The 20,831-nt window shown below is 33.9% G+C and overlaps 1 protein-coding gene and 1 long non-coding RNA gene across 6 annotated transcripts in view; both read right to left on the reverse strand.

The window, feature by feature from the left end:
- Positions 1–20,831, reverse strand: part of LOC130455798 (uncharacterized) — a 256,734-nt gene that overhangs the window by 45,827 nt on the left and 190,076 nt on the right. The window lies entirely within an intron of this gene.
- On the reverse strand, positions 14,602–19,800 carry LOC130455797 (HIG1 domain family member 1A, mitochondrial-like). Its single transcript, XM_056807141.1, has one exon. The coding sequence runs from the start codon at positions 19,194–19,196 to the stop codon at positions 18,915–18,917; it is 282 nt and encodes a 93-aa protein (XP_056663119.1). The 5' UTR covers positions 19,197–19,800; the 3' UTR covers positions 14,602–18,914.

A 20,831-nucleotide genomic window follows, 5' to 3' on the forward strand; every position in this document is an offset into this window, starting at 1 on the left:
TCTTTCTGATTCCCCAACCCTATATTTAACCTGGTATTACTGAATATAAGGGAAGGGAGGAAAATAGTGTCTGGGAAATACTGATCTTATTATACCTATGTACTCTGAAATACAGTGACACTGGTCCTCTTTGGACAAGATACTTCATCTCCTGATTGGGGGCTTTTTCATTGACTATCCCCACTTGGTTAGAATCTCTCTCTCTCTTCATTTCCACATTCCACATCCTGGATTCTCTGGCTTCCCTTCAGTCCAGGCTAAAATCCCATCTCCTAGAAGAAGCCTTTCTTTAATCCTTTTAATTCTAGACACACACTCTTTCTCTCTATACGTTATCTCTAATTTATCCTGAGAATAACATATTTGTATATAATTGTTTGTATGTTTTCCCCATTGGTCTTAGAGCTTTTTGCTAACAGAGACAGGTTTTATTTATTTATTTTTTGCCTCTATTTGTATCCAAAGAAATTAGTACAGTGTCTGGAAATAGTAGGCCTTTAATAAATATTTATTATCTGACTGATTGCCTGGAGGTCAGGGGAGAGGTTATGACTGGATAAACAGAACTGAGAATTATGTGAGTGGCTATGATAATTGAGTCCTAGGGAGCTGCTGAGAACATCAAACAAAAGAGAATAGTGGGAGAAGAGGTCCCAAAATAGAACCTGGGGCAATATCCAAGGTTAGAATGCACAGCCTTGAGTATGATCCATGAAAGGACACTGAGAAAAGGTCATACAATTATGAGGAATTAGTAGAGATCCCTGCTATAAAAGCCAAGAGAGAAGAGAGTTAAGGAGGTGTTAAAAGACAGTAGAGTTAACAGTGTTAAAGACAGTAGAGAAATCAAGAAAGATGAAGATTATGAAAAGAACATTTGATTTGGCAATATGAGATCACTGGTAACTTGAGAGAGCAGTTTCATTTGAATGACGAGGTTGGAAGTCAGACTACAGAAAAATAATAAGATTGAGAGTAACTTGTGCGTGAAGGCACTAATTGTATAAACTTTTCTCAAGTTGTTTAGCTCCGAAAAGGAAGGGAGTTCTAAGATGATAGAATCATGTGAGTCCTTTTTAAGGATGGGAGAGACATGAACATGTTTGTAGACTACTAGTAAGGAGGCAGCCAGGAGACAGAGAAAGATTAAAAATAAGTGAAAGGAAGAAGATGACGGAGGAAACAAATTACTAGAAAACATGGTAAGAATATAATTGAGGGCAGAAAACTGGGAAAGACCCTATGCTAATGGTGACACTTGAACTGAGTCTGGAAAGGACTAAGGATTTTAAAAAGGTGGGAAGTTAAAACCTTATACACATAGGGGACAATCTCTGCAAAAGCATAGCATTAGGAGATGGAATGTTTTACATAGGGAAGAGCAACTAGGACAACTAGTTTGGAACTAAGAAGTAATGGAAGCCATATTTAAAATTTCTTTTGAATTATTTTCCATATCCTATTTAGATAGTTGTTCTCATTAACTCCACTTTTTAGTTAATAAAACAGCAATGCAATGTCTCTCTGAAAAATGACACAATTTTTTAATTAATATTGTTTTATACACACACATACACTTTGAATTAAACTATCAGTTTCTTAAAGGTAGTGCCTCTGTTTTCTTTGCAGTCTCAATCTTATTCTAGAAACACTTTACAATGCTACATTCTTCTTTCTGTGGGTGACCAATACATGTTAATTACAAATACAAATCAATAACCCAGATGATCCCAGAAAAAAACAAGATGAGCACAGGAAAGACGTATGAAGTGATGCAAAGTGAAGTCAGAAGAGTCAAGAGAACGAAGCACACAGAAACAACAATAATATAAGATGCTCAATTGTGAATGGCTTAACTATTATAAGTAATGCAAGGATCCAAGACAACTCCAAAGGACTCATGATGAAAAAGGCTATCCATTACCATAGAAGGAACTGATGAAGTCTGAATGTAAATTGAAAAAAAAACTACTTTTCACTTTATTTCCTTCAAGAGTTTTATTCTTATATAAGCAAGATGTGTTTCCTTTCACAACATGATGAACATGGAAATATGTATTGCATGACAACACATGTATGCCCTATATCACATTATCTGCTGTCTCAGAGAGGGAGGAGGGGACAGAGGGGTAAAGAGGGAGAGAAAAAGTATTACTATCAGAAAATGATTGTTAGAAATTATATTTACATGCGACTGGGAAAATATAATAAAAAATTTAAAAATCCATTCAACAAAAAAAGGAAAAACACGGACAAAAACCAAAATGACCCTGACCTCCAGAAACTTTTATTCAATTAAGGAAATATAATATGTTCACAGATAAATGAATGTGAAGTGTACACAAGGTAATATAAGAATTTTAAAACAAACAATGGAGAATTGGGAGTGGGATTCAAGATAGACAAATAGAAGAAAGTAACACCTTTATTGTAGGAGGGTGTTTTGTGACTTCGCTGAAGTATGATGGAGTAGAAAACCATTATTTGATCAATAAATCAGTCAAAATAATCATATAAGGATAACTAAGGACAAAAAACCTTTTCCCTCAGGAGGTGTATTTTGTCTGATCTAATTGAAGAATTGACTAAAGAAGCACCAAAACATCATTCACTTTGCTTTAAGAGATAATCACAATGACTCCTAGCAATTCTGAGAAGCCCCTAAGGAAGGAAGGATCCTGATTCATTTATGGAAACCTAATGCCTTTGAGTGAAAAGGGCATTAGATCCTAAAATTAATAATATTTCAGGGTGTGTTTATATATATATATATGCTAATTGCTTGTCAAGTGAATCTAGTAGCAGGGAAGATCATTATATAACAATCCAAAGAAAAAGTGAGGATTCAGTCTCTAAGAGTCCTTATATGCCTCTTGAATTATCAGTAAGTACTATAAATGCATTTCTTTGGCAAAGTCAAAGGGAAGTACCTTCTGAGTGTACACCTTGATCATTTATCAGCTCTTGGAAGTGGAAATAGAGAAGTAGAATATATATTTCATTTCCTTTACCAATTTTTTTAGTCCTTTGGATCTTCCATCATCAGACTGTTGTATTTTTTTTTTTGGTTATTTTTTGAGAATTCCTTTGTTATGTATTGGAGGCTCTTTTACTGGATTGTTTCAGGTAACTGGAAGTTTGGGGCAAACACACTGAGAACTAAGGTAATGGGAAAAACAGAGTTCTTTCTTCTCCTCCCACCCAATTCTGCTATCTTTTCAGTTGGATTCAAGTAGGGATTCAGAATTGGTAAGTTGACTAAAGTTTTTAACAGACAAATCACTCTCTATAATACTGGAAACAGGGATTTGTTTTAAAGGAAAGATGGGTAATGGAATTTATATGGGAGAGAGGGAATTTAGGATTTCCCTAATCTATTATGTATTCAATGCTAAGTAAGTATGATTGAATAGTTTTTAAGGGATATTGATAGCATCTTGAAATCTTCAGAGCTGTATCCTAAATCTTCCAAGGAAAAGCAGATAACCAAACAGGTAGAGACAATTCTCTCTAGCACCTTCTTCCTTAGATCCAAGAAGAGAAAAAGAAGCTACTCAAACACTTTCTGAGCCAACTTATTCAAACTGCCTCTTCTAGGTCACATTCTTCTCTGGAATTTTCCTTGATGGACACAGGCTTCCATTCATTGCAATCTATTTTGCAAAGTTTTCTCTAGCAATGATTCCTTACAGTTATACAATGCATAATACAAAGGACAGGACTAGATACATATAGTATAAGTACTCCAAAAGTATTTATTTCACTTGGTAGAGAGCAATAGGCTTTTATTTTTGTAAAATAATAATGTATATACATTAAATTTAAAATTTCTCTAGCAGAGTCTATGCTATTTGATGGAAAGGGTTATATATTTAATTTATCTTTATATCTGTTGAAACTACCACAAGATCTTTCACTTCTTTAATAAATATTTTTCAACAGAATTAAATGTGACTTATGATGAACAGTTCCACTAGTTAGTTCATTAATAGTTTAAAAGCATAAAATATTCATTTATTCCTTACCTCATTCATGTATCAAGCATTTATTTGGTATTTTCCATATAATTAGGAAGCTTTTTGCTATGGTGTAAGGGTGACAAAGGACATAGGGATTAGGTTCTTGTTTTAAAGAATCCAACAATCTAGTGGAGAAGATAATTTGTGAATACAGATGATTATAAAATAAAATAAAACATGCAAAATATATGGAGAAAATACAATCACATTGATGTAGGAATTCCAAAGAGGAAATACATTTGTGACAATTTCTTCAGGATAAATCCAACAGATAGTCACCTCATTCATTATAGATATCTTCCAATTCTAAAACACTTTTAGTTTTGTTTTTTAACTTTATACTAAAATATTTCATTTCTCACTGGAAAGCTGAGAAAGGTGAAAAAACAATCATTTTAGAAATAGAGTATCTCTATTCTTCTAGAACCATTCTAGCTAATTTTGAAGTGGTTCATGACCCGAAGATTGGCCAGTGAATATTGCATTGTTTTCATCTGTAACAATGGACAAAGACCATTGTAGGATTCAGAATAGTATGGCTTCAGAACTCTTTTTTTCAGTTTGGTATTAGCATATTCTTGAAGCCACTTCCTTCTGCCCTGGTCCACATTTCCTTCCTGGCATGCAGCTATAAAATATTCTAACTATGTAGACTTCTGGCTTCTCAAACTTACTGGGTATCCAAGACCATTTGAGTTTCCATATCCTGGTGACTTATTTACTGGTCATGTTTCCAGATGGAGAAGAGGAAAATTGTGTCAAGAATAGCTGGGTGCCACTGTATCACTATTGTATATCCTTGGATAAAGTAAAATTATTTTGTTAAATGTTCAGCGAATTCCTAGTTTCCCATTTTGTTCCAATACTGAACCTGAACTAAGAGGATTGTGGGGTTATAACCAAGTCTTCAATTGGGATAGTTTGGAAACCTTTATTCTAGCACTTTATGTGCAAAAAGAAATAAACATTATTTATGAGGGATAATTCACCTTTCTATTCTTATTTGTTGGAAAAAATGAGAAGATGTTTTCTATGATGCTAAGCCATTTGTATTATGTTTGAGCCTGGTACAAAATGATATTGACATTTATACCAAAATCATTAAAAGAATACTTTCTATAATGTCACCATCAGGCATTGCAACAGCAGTGGTTGTTGGAATAGATCCCTTAAGAAAAATAACATGGACAAAACTTGATAAATAGATAGCAACAAGAAGCCATTGGATTTATAATTTATTAGCAATAAACAAAGGATGATTTTTATAAATAATTTTTTAAAAAACAGCACACATTATATAAGACGGGCAAATATACTGGTATGAAGCAGATTCCAGGTTCTGTAAACACATGACACAATAGGCAACAAGAAGTCTGTGAGGGGCTAATAAGAATGATTTTGTAGACTTTGTTCTCTGATTGCTAGATAAAAATGTTGATCTTGCCAGGTGAGTTCCATAAACCAGATAAATGAGTTATTTTCCCTTCAATAGGAAAAAATATAAATAATTTCTGAGGTCTTTGGAATGTGGTTCATCTAAAGATCTTGAACTCCCTGAACCTTGATTATGATAGTCTTCATTTGTAAGTGTTTTAGAGTCTGTTAATAAATAGTCATGGAATTCATATTCTCATTAGTTATGCTGATAAAATTCCCAGACATGAACAATTCAGTCAATCACTTTGTCTGTATGATGTTGGACGTCTGATTACTTGGACACCTGCAGATTTGGTCTTATTTCAGAGTTAACACTCAACTAATCACCTGAAGTTGCTTCTTTTCATCCCTACATTCCGATCTCACAAAGACAGAGCTAGTAATGCTAAATTATATTTTCTCAGATCCTAAATGAACATTTGGCCTCCAGATCACAATTAGGGGACATTTTAGTACTCTATTTTCATCAACCACCTTTATCATTATAGTGTTTCTAAACCTTAGAGCAAAAATCTACTTAACGTTTAGGTACTGCATTTCTTGACTTTTGCAGACTTCTCACAGACTGTTTATTCATAGCCTAAGAAAGAAAAATCTTCTTACACAGTTTATGGTCATAATGGTGAAGTTTGCTTAAAAAATAAAAGAAAAAATGTTTTATAAAATATCACAAAAATAAAATAAGCTATTATCACAAATGGGCCCATTATTTTTAGTATTTAATTTGTTATTTATTTATTAACATTCTTTTCATTTAAAATCTTGAGTTCCCAATTCTCTTCCTCCTACTTCTTCCCCTACTGAGAAGGCAAGTAAAATGATATTATTTGTTCATGCGGAATCATGCAAAACATCTTCATACTAGCCATATTTTTTAAAGCAGGAAAAATAAAGTACAAAAATTATGCTTCGATTTGCACTCAGAATTTATCAGTTCTCTCTCTCTGGAGGTGGATAGCACCAGTCCTTTGAATTGTCTTGAATAATTGTATCAAAAGTAGCAAAGTCTTTCACAGTTGATCATCATTACGAATTACTGTTACAATGTCCAATCATCTCCTGGTTCTTCTCACTTCACTTTGTATAGTTCATATAAGTCTTTCTTTCTTTCTTTCTTTCTTTCTTTTTTAAGACCCTTACCTTCCATCTTGGAATCAATACTGTGTATTGGCTCCAAGGCAGAAGAGTGGTCAGGGCAAGGTAATGGGAGTCAAGTGACTAGCCCAGGGTCACACAGCTGGGAAATGTCTGAGGCCAGATTTGAACCTAGGACCTCCCGTCTCTAGACCTGGCTCTCAATCCACTGAGCCACCCAGCTGCCCCCTCCATATTTTTCTGAAACCATCCCCTTCATCACTTTTTATAGCACAATAACATCCCATCACAATAATATGCCACAACTTGTTCAGCCATTCCCCAGTTAATGAACATCCCTCCCTTAATTTATATTTCTTTACCACCACAAAAAAGAACTGCTGTCATATTCTGTACATGTATGTCTTTACCCCCCTTTTTTCTAGATCCATTTGTGATACAGACCTACTAATGGTAATTTTGGATGAAAGAGTATAGAATTTTGTAACCTTTGTTTCCAATTATTTTCCAGAATCTGTGGAATAGTTTACTACTCCATCAGCAATTGATCAACTGTATTTCCAATATCACCTCCAGCATTTGCCTTTTTTTTTTAACCCTTACCTTCTGTCTTGGTATCAATACTGTGTATTGGTTCCAAGGCAGAAGAGTGTTAAGGGCTAGGCAATGGGGGTTAAGTGACTTGCCCAGCGTCACACAGCTGGGAAGTGTCTGAGGCCAGATTTGAACCCAGGACCTCCTGTCTCTAGGCCTGGTTCTCAATCCACTGAGCTACCCAGCTGCCCCCAGCATTTGCCATTTTTGATAGGTAAAAAATAGTTTTGATTTCTTCCTTCCCCAAACTGCCTGTTTATGTGCTTTGATCATTTATCAATTGTGGAATGGATCATATTTTCATATATATTTACATGACAGTTTCATATTTAGTATATTCATGTATTAAATAATATTTTTTACCCAAATTACATGTAAATGTAAAAAAAAAACCCAATTATTAACATTCTTTTTCTAAAGTTCTGAGTACTACATTTTTTTTATTCTTTTGACCTTCCCTTTCTCAATTCTTACCTATTCTCCCCAATCCCAATCTGATATAGATTCTATATGTGTAATCACATAAAGCATTTTCCCATATTAGTTGTTAGGAAATGAGAATAATGTAAGAAATAATGTAAGAAAATCAGGAAATAAGGGTCAATCATTTGGTATAAGAAGCACAAAAATATGGGAAAAGATTTGCAAAAATTCACCAAAGGAAACAATGCCTTGGGAAGTAAAATTGGTCAAATAGAAAAGAAGGTACAAAAATTCACTAAAGAAAGCAAATTTTTAAAAGGTAGAACTGGTCAAATGGAAAAGAAAATATGGGAGCTCATTGAAGAAAATAATTTCTTAAAATTAGAATTGGGCAAATAGAAACTAATATGTCCATGGGACATTAACAAACAAACAAATGAAATCAAAAGAATAAAAGAAAATGTGCAATTTCTCTCTGGAAAAGCAGCTAACCTGGAAAATACATAGAAAATAAATAATTTAAGAGTAATTTGACTACCTGAAAGCTGTGATCAAAAAAAGAATTTGAACACCATCTTCCTAGAAATTATTAAGAAAAACTACTCTGACATCCTAGAAGAGAGTAAAATAGGAATTGAATGACTCCACCAACAACCTCCAGAAAGAGACTTCCAAATTAAAAATATCAGGAATGTTATAAGCAATTTCAGAAGTCCATGGTTAAGGAGAAAGTACTAAAAACAAACGGGAAAAAAATTCACATTCTAAGTATAGTATATATTTGAAAAAGGTGGTCTTTATTATAAAACCAAGGCAAGAATTTTTCATAATACTTCATTGTCTATGGAACCTTTTAGTAAAAATACAGTTTTCCTGATTATCTCTTTTAATAAGGTTTATTTTTGCTTTAGCTTTGTCTGAGATCACAATTGTTATCCCCTCTATCTTTTTACTTCAGCCAAAGCATATCTAGTGCTTTATTTTAACTCTTAAGTGTTTTGTTCTGTTTCAAGTGTGTCTTTTGTAAAAAACATATTATTGGATTCAAGATTCTAATCCAGGCTTCTATATGCTGTTTTATGAGTAAGCTTATTCTATTCACTTTCACAATTATGATTACTAACAATGAATTTCCCTCTATCACATTTTATTCTGTTTCTTCTTCTCTCTGTTTCTCTCTTTTTCTCTCCGTCTCTGCCTTTGTCTCTCTTGCTCTTTCTTTCATTTCTTCACAAAAGTCCATTTTACTTTAAACCACTTCCTCCCTTAATTTGCCCTCCCTTTTATCACCCCCCTCCTTTCTTTTATTTTCTATCTCTTCTATTTTTCTATTAGGTAAATTATATTTCTAAATGAGTGTGTGTGTGTGTGTGTGTGTGTGTGTGTGTGAATCTCTCTGTGTGTAAAATTCTTTACCTCAATAATGATAAAGTTCTTACAACTTTATTGTATTATCTTCCTATAGAGGAATGCAAACAGTTTAACTTTACTGTGTTTCTAATGATTGCTCATTCATGTTTACCTTTTTAGCCTTCTCATGAGTCCTCTGTTTCAATGTCAAATTTTTTTAATTCTACTCTGGTCTTTTCATCAAGAATTCTTGAAAATCTTTTATTTCATTAAATATCCAGTTTCCTCTGGTTTTCAACCTCTCAATTTGTCACAATGAGAATACATAATGCATATCAGGTATTTACATTCCAAATCATAACTGTAGCAAAATTACAGTTTTGAAGTAGCCACCAAAATAAATTTTTGGTTTGGGGTCACCGCAACATGAGGAACTGTATTGCAGGGTCCCGGAATTAGAAAGGTTGAGAACCACTGTTCCAGAAGGATTGCACTCAGTTTGACTGGTTAAGTTATTTTTGGTTATATTCCTAGCTCCTTTTCCTTCAAGAATATCATATTCTAAGAACTCTGTTCCTTTAATGTGGAAGCCACTAATTTTTTTTTTATTCTGATAGTGACTAAAATATTTAAATTGCTTCTTCTGGCTGCTTGCAATATTTTCTCCTTGACTTGGGATCCTGGAATTTGACTATAACATTTCTGGAAGTTTTCATTTTGTGATCTCTTTTGGGGAATGATTGATGGATTATTTAAGTTTTTATTTTACCATATGGATTTAAGTATTATGATAATTGTCCTTGATAATTTCTTGAAATATGATGTTTAGGTTTTTTCTTTAATCATGGCCTTCAGGGATTCCAATATTTCTTATAATTATCTCTCCTCAATCTATTTTCCTGGTCAATTGTTTTCCCAATGAGATATTTCACATTTCTTGGATTTTTTTCATTAATTTGATTTGATTTATTCTTTTTTTTTTCATGTTGGAGTTATTAGCTTTCACTTGCCCAGTTCTAATTTTGAAAGAATTATTTTATTCAGTGAGATTTTGTACCTCTTTTCCCATTTGGTTAGTTCTGCTTTTGAAGAAGCTCTTTTGTTCAGTGAATTTTTGTTCTGCTTTTATCATTTGACCAATTCTATTTCTTAAATTTTTATTTTTTTCAGCATTTTTGTGCCTCTTTTACCAAATTGTAAATCTTTTTTGTAATTTTTTTGTATCTTTCATTTCCTGTCCATTTTTCCTTTACTACTCATCTCTTTTTGTAACTGTTCTAGAAAATCTTATTGGGTTTGAATCTAGTATTTTTTTCTGGGCTTTTTTTAATAGATGTTTTCACATTGTTTTCTTTTGTCTTTATGTTCTTGGCATTTCCTGTTACCTTAGTAGCTTTTTATATTCAAATGATTATGATTTGGTGTTTGCTCATTTTTTCAGCCTATTTCTTGACTTTGAAGCTCATATTAAAGTTGAACTTTACTCATTTGGGTGTGGGGAGGCACAAGTTATGGGCTTTTTCATGTTGCTGCTCTCTGAGCTAGTACTGAGTGTCTCCTAGTTCTTTGTGTTTTCATAGGATGTGATTCTGTTTGAAGTAAAGTCACTGCTTTCTTGGTCTCCAATTTACCCAGGAAGGACTCCTGATTCTCTACAGCCATAAGAACTAGCACCCTTCTTTGCTTTGGAACTATGTATAGGGTCCTTGTTCCCTTGTGACTACTACCACTGCTCCTCTCTGCCTGGAACAGTGACCCAGAACTCCCTCTGTGCAATGGAGATGCTAATCAGTGGTCACTGTACTCAGTTCCAGTAAAGGATCACCTGTAATGCCTTTTAGACCAGTTGTCCAGCCCTCTTACCTTTTGTAGGCTTAAAGCACCTGAAGTTGCTGCTGTTGCTTCCACTACATTTGTAGGCTCCAGACAATCTGCTCCCTTGGTGATAAAGACTTCTGCCAATCTACTAAGGCTTTTTTAGGTCAGAAAAATGTTTCACTGTAACGTTTTATTGGTTCTGCCACTTCAAAATTGTTCTTGAGGCATTATTTTAAGGTTCATATATATATATATATATATATGAAAAGAGAGAGAGAGAGAGAGAGAGAGAGAGAGAGCGAGAGAGAGAGAGAGAGAGAGAGAGAGAAAGTTATAGTTATAGATATAGGTAGATAGATACACATATGTATGTATATCTGTATATGTATGTATTTTAATATTATAGATTTTTAATATAGCACTTAGTTAAGCAAAACTGATAACATTCATTGTGGCTAACAACACAATGTTTTGCATTTATAATTTATCATTTATTAATAGGGAAGCAGGAAGAATGTTTTAACATCAGTTATTTGGAATAATGAATGAATTTCAGACGAATTCTGATTATCTTTTTGTGGTATTTTCTTTTATATAATGTAGTTATTGTGTATATTATTCTCATCATTGTATTATTTTCTTTACTCTATATAAGTTCATGCAAGTCTATACATATTTCTATGAATTATTACTTGTTCTTGCTTATGACACATAGTAATAGTTTTAAAATAGAAAAATACTGCATTGTTCAATACTTTGGTATGTGTCATACTTTTCAGTCTCTGTCCTCCTTTGGAGAGAAGCTTATTAATGTGGTAACTGAGTTAAAAGGCATAAACAGCTTAAAAACTTTTCTTCATTGCTATCATTGTTAAAGATGACCAAAACTAAAATATTTTGCTTCTAGACCTAATATCCAAATGGAAGCCAAACTGTACAACTATTCGCTCAGATAAGAACTTTTTCTCCTAGGAATTAGTTTTGCTACCATGTTAGATAAAGAACAGATGCTTTTGCATAAAATAATGAAATAGGAATGATTCCTAAAACTTAATAATGAAGTTCATCTAATAAACTAGATTGAATTGAATTAAAAGAAACAACAATCCTTTTTTTTCTATCTTGGGATTGTAAGGGGGGAAAGTGTTAATTACTAAAAAGTTAGGACTGGATTATATTTAAAATAGAGTCACCAGGAATTTAATTGATTCCAAAGAGATTTATTTATAATTTATTTACAAAATATAGAAAGAGTGAAGTAAGAAAATCAGAGAGAGTATAGGGTAAGATATGTAGCCTAAGCACTAAGTAATTTACTCTGAGCTCTGGCTCAACCCAGGCAGGTGAGTTTACTCCTTAACCAGAGAGACCTTGGCTTTTGTAGCTGAGGACCCGGGGATGTCTCTCTCAAGAGATAGGTCTCTCCTGAGGCTAGTTTTTTTTTTTTTTCAGAAAATCCAGGAAGGAGTCAGCTCTTTTCACTCACCACATGTCAGTCCAAAGGAAGAGATTTGAGAACAGCCTCACCAGGAACAGGGTCTCAGGTCCAGTCAGCAGATTCTTCTCCAGTCTCCAACTCAGGACTCCAGAAGAAGCTGCAGTCCAAGTTGAACTCCACTCAGGAAGTTGTCACTCCCTTTTAAAGATACTTTCTTTTGCATCACTTCCTGTATCTTCCTCAATCATAGTTGAAACTTTGCTTTAGGACTGCCCAGGGGCTGTCAGTTTAATTCTGATTCATCACCCACTATTGCACACGTGGGTCACAGACCTCCCCCACCCAAGTGCGAATGGTTGTTTACACCTTTGGTGATTAAATCTAAAGATGGACAGATCTCCCTACTCAACTTTAAGTAGGGTGTTTACACTTTTGGTGATTAAATCTAAAAATGGACAGGGTAGTTAATTTAATTTTTACAATCAGGGGAGAGTTAATTAATTTCATTTTCACAATCAGGGAAGAGTTAAATTTAATCTTCACAGAATCAATACTGTGATTTGGTTCCAAGGCAGAAGAATGGTAAGAATTGGTAATGGGTGGTTAAGTGACTTATCCAGGATCACATAGCTAGGAAGTATCTAAGGTCACTGAGCTACTAAGTAGCTGCTCCTGAATTGAATTTCAATGGTAAATGATTAGCATTTAACTCATTTAGCTATTTTCACGTTGAGGTAAAATAAAAATGAAGAAGCTTGCTCAAAGTCTTATATTAAATCTAGGGAAGACATAGAAATAGTATCTAGTAGCTCTCACTCAAAATGTCTGTTTTCTATTGATGGAATATCTACAGGAAAATTTTTTTAACTTGTTGATGGGCCTTGATTACAAAAGTACCAAATATGTTTACTTCTTCATGGGAGGTCTGGTTTCCATGGGGACCAAATCAACCTCATCTGCTGTTTTGAAGACCATACTACATGCACCACCCCCAGTTTGGCAGGGCCAAACAGTGGCTCAACACAGCTACCTTGGCAAGTACACACTGCTTTGTATACAATTTCTCCTTCACTCTCCACCCCCCTCAAACAACAGAGCTTGATGGAAAGTTGAGGTGGTTGCAAGGACACCCAGCTCTGCCTCCCACTTTCAAGTTGCATCACTTACAATGCTCTTTTAAACTGGAACATTCTACATGATTGTAATAAACATCCTCCATGTGTCACAACATTTCCTCAAGTTAAGTGTTTAGTTATTTGGCAAAACAAATAGGTGCTTATTATTTTTCTTTGCATATTTTTTAAATAAGTTCTTGCTTAATTCACTACCTGGTATCTATGATGCAGACTGACTCAATATCTATTACTGTCCTCATATACATTTATGTGTTCCCTATAGTTCCAAATGCTAGCTATTATTATCCCAAATACTGGCTAATTTTTTTTTAAATAGAGACTATTACAAAGATTCTATCTAATAGCAATTGTGGGCTAAAATTTTAGTTCCAAAATGATGCCATTTTATTTGTACCTCAAGCTAGAAAATAACAAATGCCAAATAAACTGGGCCAAAACACATGGAAAATAGAAATTTCCAATGAGACCTCAACATTTAAGTTCAATAGTGTAATGACTGTATCTCAAATTGACACTCAAATGGATAGAATCTACATTTTTCAATGATTTCTATTTAGCCTGGAGAAAATTTAGAATTTACCTGATATTTGTCTTATACGTTTCAAAGGTTGGCTATGTAGAGGAAAGCTAGATCTAGTCTTTGCTAGTCCAAAGGACAGAACTAGGAAATTACGAGGAGGGAGATTTCAGTTCAGAAGAAGAAAGAAAGAACTTTCTAATAATTCAAGGTACTGAACAATTTATTTCACTGGAAGTCTTCTTTTAGAGCCTTGATGGCAATTTGTCATGAGCACTGGACATGGAATACGAGTGGCCATTGTAGACTGAGAATAAAGTTGGACTAAACCACCGCTTTGGTTGCCTTCCTACTCTAATATTCTAAAAAGTATTAAGGGAAAAGGTCCATTGTGACTACAATAGGTCAAAAGATAACTATCCAGTGTGTTCTCTTTTAAAAATGTTTCCATAGTTTTCATTAATTCCTGGAAATATAAAATATTAGGGTAAACGCCTTCTTTTAGGATATTTCGTTCAAGTCAGTTAGTTGGTAATTGTCAGCAATACAAGTGCCAGATGAAATCAGCAAAGTGATCAAGCCCTTCAACGTTTACTATTAACATGTAGAATTATGTGACAATATAAAGTATGTATTAAAATATATTTTAAAGTACATGTCGAATCTATATTTATCTATATCTATAGCTTTAGATGTATTCATGTCCATCTACGTATCTCTAGCTCCATCAATCTATCTATATGAGAGATGGAAGTCAAAAGAGAGTGAGTGGATAAAGAAAGAGGTTCATGAAGTAATTTATGGTCTTTGCCATTGAAGTGTGTTGTAGGAAAGGGAGTGTTTACCTTTCATCTGTAATTGTAATAAATGTTATTCAATTTAGTTTGAAGATAGAAAATCTGTAGCCATTTGGGTGTGTGGGTGCCATTCAGTCCAATCTTGGGCAGCTGAAATGGCTAAATATCACGCATATGGCAAACAGCTTGATCCGCCCAGTAAAAAGATAAAGGTGTTGGCAGAGAATGTGTAAAAGAGGCGCTGTTATTTTGGTTTCACTGAGGTGATTTAAGCATTCAGCTCCTCTAGTACTTTTTTTCCTTTACAAAACGGCCAAATTATTGGCACAATCAATTTCTGTTCCAATAATCCATGGTCTGTGCCAGAATAACTTAGATAGTTGCTTTGGAGACAGGTTTGAAAAGCAAGTTTCCAAGTTTTTGAAGGTAAAGATTTAGATTCTCGAACCCCCCCAAATGAAAGAAAATGAGTCACTATTTATTGAGCATGTATTATGCACCTGCACTTTAGAAGTTGCATCATAATAATAATAAGGAAATGAGAATATTAGTAAAAAGATAAACACGTGGGACCAAGAGTTTACCTATTTTTTAAGTTTGTGCATCAATTCATAGAATAATATGATTAAAAGAAACTTCTAATAAGCATTGATTAAAGACAGTCTACAGAAACCAAAATGAAATGCAGACTTGGTAGTTACTAATTTTGAAAGTACCAAGAAACTTCATGAGTCAATTCCTTTTTTAGAAGTTATTAGTCATAATGTGGTTTTTGTTTTTTGTTTTTATTATTATTATTTTTAAACCCTTATCTTCTGTCTTGGCACCAAGGCAGAAGAGTGGGAAGAGCTAGGCAATGGGGGTTGTGACTTGCCCAGGGTCACACATCTGGGAAGTGTCTGAGGCCAGATTTTAATTCAGAACCTCCCATATCTGGGCCTGACTCTCAATCCACTGAGTCATCCAGCTGCCCCCCTGCCCCATAATGTGTTTTTTAAATTGTATAACAAGAGGCAGCTAGATGGATCAGGGGATTGAGAGCCAGTCCTATAAATAGGAGGTACTGGGTTCAAATTTGAACTAGGACACTTCCTACCTCTCTGACCCTGGGCAAGTCATTTAACCCCCATTGCCTAGTCATTATCACTCTTCTTCTTTGGAATAAATACACAGTATTGATTCTAAGATGGAAGACAAATGTTAAAATGTTAAAAAATAAATTTGACAACAAAATGAAATATGTATCTTAGTTAAAACAACAGGCAAATTCTTCACAATTCTAATTTGGAACAATATTTGAAAAGCATAGTTCTTCTGACCTTTTTTTAACTTAAAATTTACTTCAAGAAATATTTTATTTTATAATTTTTTCTTTAGTTTTTCTCTTTCCCTAAAATGTTATTTCAAAGTTTTTTATGCCCATTATTTTTTTACTACATTCATTTTCAATAATTCTCTAATTTTAATTTAGTTCCATCCTTTGTTTTATATACATATGTGTGCTCATATATATAAATGCATGTATATATATATGGAGATATATGTGTGTATATTTCTTTAACTCCTTAACATTTTAAAAAGATTTAAAGTAGGATTCTCCCTACATTTCTAATGTTTCCAATCTATTAAATAAATAAGTAGCATTAAATATGTACTGAATTTAGAAAACTGTTCTGATGCTGGGGGAGTAAAATTTTTAGAAAGGACTCTGTCTCCATGTAATTTACATTCAGAAATGTAAAACACAAATATAAATAACTATAATACTAAATAATAAATGATGAATACATTAGAGTCCTTCACAAAAGTCCCACTCTCATGCCTCATCATGGAACTGAGATGACTCAGAATTGCTAAAGGTTATATCAGCAGAGTTTAGAATTAGGTTTAATCAACTGGAAAGACTTTTAGATCAGGATAGCCTAGCTCTGTTTTAAGACAACTAGGCATAGGTTGAGACTCACCACTATACTGGCTATACAGTAATATATTGCTCATGGCAGCCCATGAAACAAATCAAAATACACAGTGGTATTGATTTCTATTGAATCTTTTTGTATTTCTAGTGTTGGTATCAGATAGTTGAAAAAGGTGGCAAAAGATTGAAAGTCTTTAAAATATCTACAAAGTTAATTTGTACATTAGTATTTACATATAAGATCTTTGTCCAATGTTCAACAAGCTGTTATGCTACTAGGAGAAATTAATCAAAACATATGATGATGGGTTTATAGATTTAAAACTGGAAAAGACCTTAAAGGTCATCTAATCCAATATATTTCATATTTGAGAAATCCAAGGTCTAAGAGTTTGTGACTTGCCCAAATAAGTGGAAATAGTAGGATTGGAAATTAAATGCTCTTTATATGGATTGCTATGCTTAGCACACAGTAGAAGCTAAATAAATGCTTGTTGATTGATTATTTCTACTATACTATGTTGCACTTTAGCAGAAAGTTGCAATTAAATGAAAATATGATTTGAAGGTTTTCTTTGGCATGATAAAGGAGTTGACAGAGATCATTTCATCATGTGCTCAAAGGTAACCAGAATCACCATTTTATAGGAAATTTGGTCATCTTATTGAATGATGCTCATGACGAGCACAAGCAAAGACATTACCATGAATTTAATTGAAATTTATTCACCAACATCTATTGCAAGTTAGGAGGCATGGATGAATTAAATTATCATTTAAATGTAAATAATTTTCAGATTCATTTATTTAGCTCTAACCTTTTGGCCAACATACAAATATGACTATCCACCTAACTATTGAGCATATCATTTTGAACTTACTATATTCATCTTCAACTGAAAATATCTAAAATTCAACTCATTATCCCTTTCTTAAGCCCTCCCTTTGCTAAGGGTTAAAATTTGGGGTAGAAGTTTGAACAAAAGTTAGGAGAGCACTTTGGTAAAGCACTTAGTTTATTTTGAGGAAAGTTCAGATAGGAAATAGAAAGGAGGAAAGTAAGAGAACTCTTATACCTATACCAAAGATCCCAATTCTAGCTAAAAATTTCTAAAATAAATCCCTAAATCTATGTGTCTTCAAGGGCATTGTCTTCTGCCCAGCCAAGTCTGGCCTATCTATCTACTCTGTTTATCTAATAATATATCCACTAATCTAACTACCTATCTAAGTTAATCAATAAGCATTAATCAATAAGGCTATTAAGGCTTTAAATCTGTTTTCTTTATCCACAACTGTCAATTAGTCAAAAACCACCAGTCTCAGAGAGAGAGTCAGAAACAGACACACTCCTCTCCCCAGGGGACCCAGAGACTCCAGTTCCTTTCAACAGCCTGCAACTCACCTACCAACCCTCCCAATTGTCATCAACTGACAACCTGCACAGAAGGGGGGCTCTTACTTAGACATCTTTTTGCTCCCTTGCCTCTTAAAGAGAAAAGGGAGAAATTAAGAAACCTCTCTGAACACCTTCTTCCTCACTTTTCTATTACTGTTAAAGACAACAATATCTTTCTAATAATAAGATTCAAAATCTAGATGCCATTCTCAATTCCTCATTCTCACAAACCCTCTCTGTCCAATGTTTTTTTTTTTTTAAAGTTCTCTATCTTTACTGCTAAACAAGCACTTCAAATACATATAAAACATATGGTATTTAAAGAACAATTTCAATGTAACAGCAGCAAAAATATTTGGGATGTTATTCTCATGTTTTATTAACATTATAATAAATACCACTGTGTTAAGTAGCCTCGTTAACAAACAACTTTTCCAGGCTCACCTTAAATACAAACAGGTTGTAATGGGGAAGAAAACTCTTGCTAGAATATTTTATTTCATGTTCTTCTAACAGATGTTCTTTTGGCCCTAGTTAAAGCCAACCAGCCCTAGACAATGGTGTTTCCACCATCCTACCTAAGGAAGTGTTGACTGACCTGTGCTAAAGAACTTCCCATATTATATCCCAAAAGAGGCTACATGTTAAAGCAATAGGAGCTACTTGGAGCATCAATTTTTTAAGACTTGGGGAACCTGAATATAACATATCATCCAAAGAAATTTCAATGACTAGTTCATTTTGCACTAACTTAGCTCTCCTAATAAACGCTTGGATAGAAGGTTTTGCATTACTTGGGAAACAGTAAAATCTCCATGAAAAAAAATCCAATCTTTAAAACATCATGATTGTGTCTGACATGTGCTGCTTTTTAGAACCACGTACCCCTAAATGATTTTTTAACATAAGTAACCTCAATGTGAGGCATCCAGCTCTATAAAACATCATCAGCGTGAAGACAGCATCTTTCTTCCTAAGGTTTGGGTTTGGCCCAGTATTCCTGAAACATGGAATACAACATCCCAACAGTCATTGCTCCTACTACAAAGCCTTGAGCTCCCACACGCATGTGAATCAGGTGGACAGACATTTTAGTATGCCCTCTGCCTTTCAATCTGTATAATCCATATGCAACAATAGCTGCAAAACCTGCTATTCCAATTGGGACAAATGGTGCCTCCTTAGCTTTTCGGGCAAATTTTGATCCTGAAGACTCATCATAAGTAGAAAGAGAAGCATCACTATCTGATGACATAGGAGTTGGTGGAAGTAAGAGGCTCCACAGAACAGCAGAATACCGATTCACCTTTTACCTCTGTCCAATGTTATCAAGTCCTATTGATTCTACCGTTGCAACAGCTCTCATATAAGTTCACTTCTCTAGTCGCACTGCCACTCTGATGCAGGCGCTCATCACTTTCCCCTTGCAGTAGCTTTCTGGTTGATGTTCCTTCTTAATTTTCTCCCCACTCCAGTCCTCCCTCCAGTGAGCTGACAAAATGAGCCTAGAGTACAGATCACACTGTTTCATACATACCATATTCAATAAATTAATGGTTTTCTATTCCTTCCAGGATCCAATATAAAACCATTTTTTGTCCCTTTTCAATCTAGTCCTTGCTTCCTTTTAGCCTTCCATTTTTAGTCTCTCTCACATTCTCTTTTATATTCTGTGCCTTTACAGTGACTGTCCTCAGTGGCTGGATTGTTCTCACCCCTTTCTTTGCCTCCTGACTTATCTTCCTTCAGGCTCGTATTCCAGTTCTGTAAAAGTCCTTTCCAGGTCCCTTTTAATGCAAGTGGCTTTCCTCTGTGATTATTTTCAAGTTACTCTATAAATCTGCGTATGTATTCAGTTGTTTATATGTTGTATATGTTTATATGTTGTATTGAGATGTGAGCTTCTTAAAAATAGGGACTATAATACATTTATTTTTTCTCCAATGCTTGGTACGTGGTAAATACTAAACTTATTGGTGTGTTAATAAATAATTACAGTTACAGACTTTAGGTGAATAAATCTGAATGTAATGCAACAAAATTCTGCAACTTTATTGAATATGTGCTTTAACATCTGATGACCAGTGCGACGATGACATGGGGAAGAGTGACAACTATGTTGAAAAATATATTTCATGATAACTACATTGAAGACTCTCAGAAACTACATATCAATTTCATGCCTAAATATTTTTTAACACATTCTTTATTAAAGAATTTTGAATGTGCTGGCCATAGCAGTCCCTGAATATCATACAAACAGAAAAGAAACCAAATGTAATATCCATAATAATATCTAATATGAGAATAACTTCCAAAATATTAGACTCCTGTTTGGCTGGATTATTAATTTGTTTAATGCAAAGGTCAAATTAACATCAAATTTTAAGCAAAGATAAAAATGAGAAAAACATACAAGATTCAATTAGAACAATTTCAAGCTGACCTATCAAAACAAGTTATTATTACCAAAAAAAAAAAAGGAAATAGAAAAAAGGAAACTGTCAGTACAAACCAGGCATTCTTCTAGGTACTATGGATGCAAATACAAAGATGAAATAATCCAGGCTTACTGGAAATTTATATTCTGGTAGGGCTGCCCAGATCTCTCTCTTCTTCCCTTGCCTCCTCTCTCAGATATTATATGTATATAATCTATAAACACACAGACATATAATATATAAACACAAAGCACAAATATAAAAAAATAAATGAAAACATAAGTGAACGAGAATCCAGACTTTAGAGAATGTGTAATAATCTTTGCATGGAAACAATGCCTAGAGAGGCTTTGGGAGCTTACTTCTGAGTGGAAGGGCCCTTCTCTACTTCAAAGCACATGAAGACATCTTCTGTTTCTCATTTAATTATTGCATTGTAACTAAAAACA

The sequence above is a fragment of the Monodelphis domestica genome, chromosome 8, assembly GCF_027887165.1.
Source record: "Monodelphis domestica isolate mMonDom1 chromosome 8, mMonDom1.pri, whole genome shotgun sequence".
NCBI lineage: Eukaryota > Metazoa > Chordata > Mammalia > Didelphimorphia > Didelphidae > Monodelphis > Monodelphis domestica.

Bases quoted from the DNA above. Each gene is read 5' to 3' on its own strand.
- LOC130455797 (XM_056807141.1), bottom strand. From the start codon at position 19,196: ATGTCATCAGATAGTGATGCTTCTCTTTCTACTTATGATGAGTCTTCA.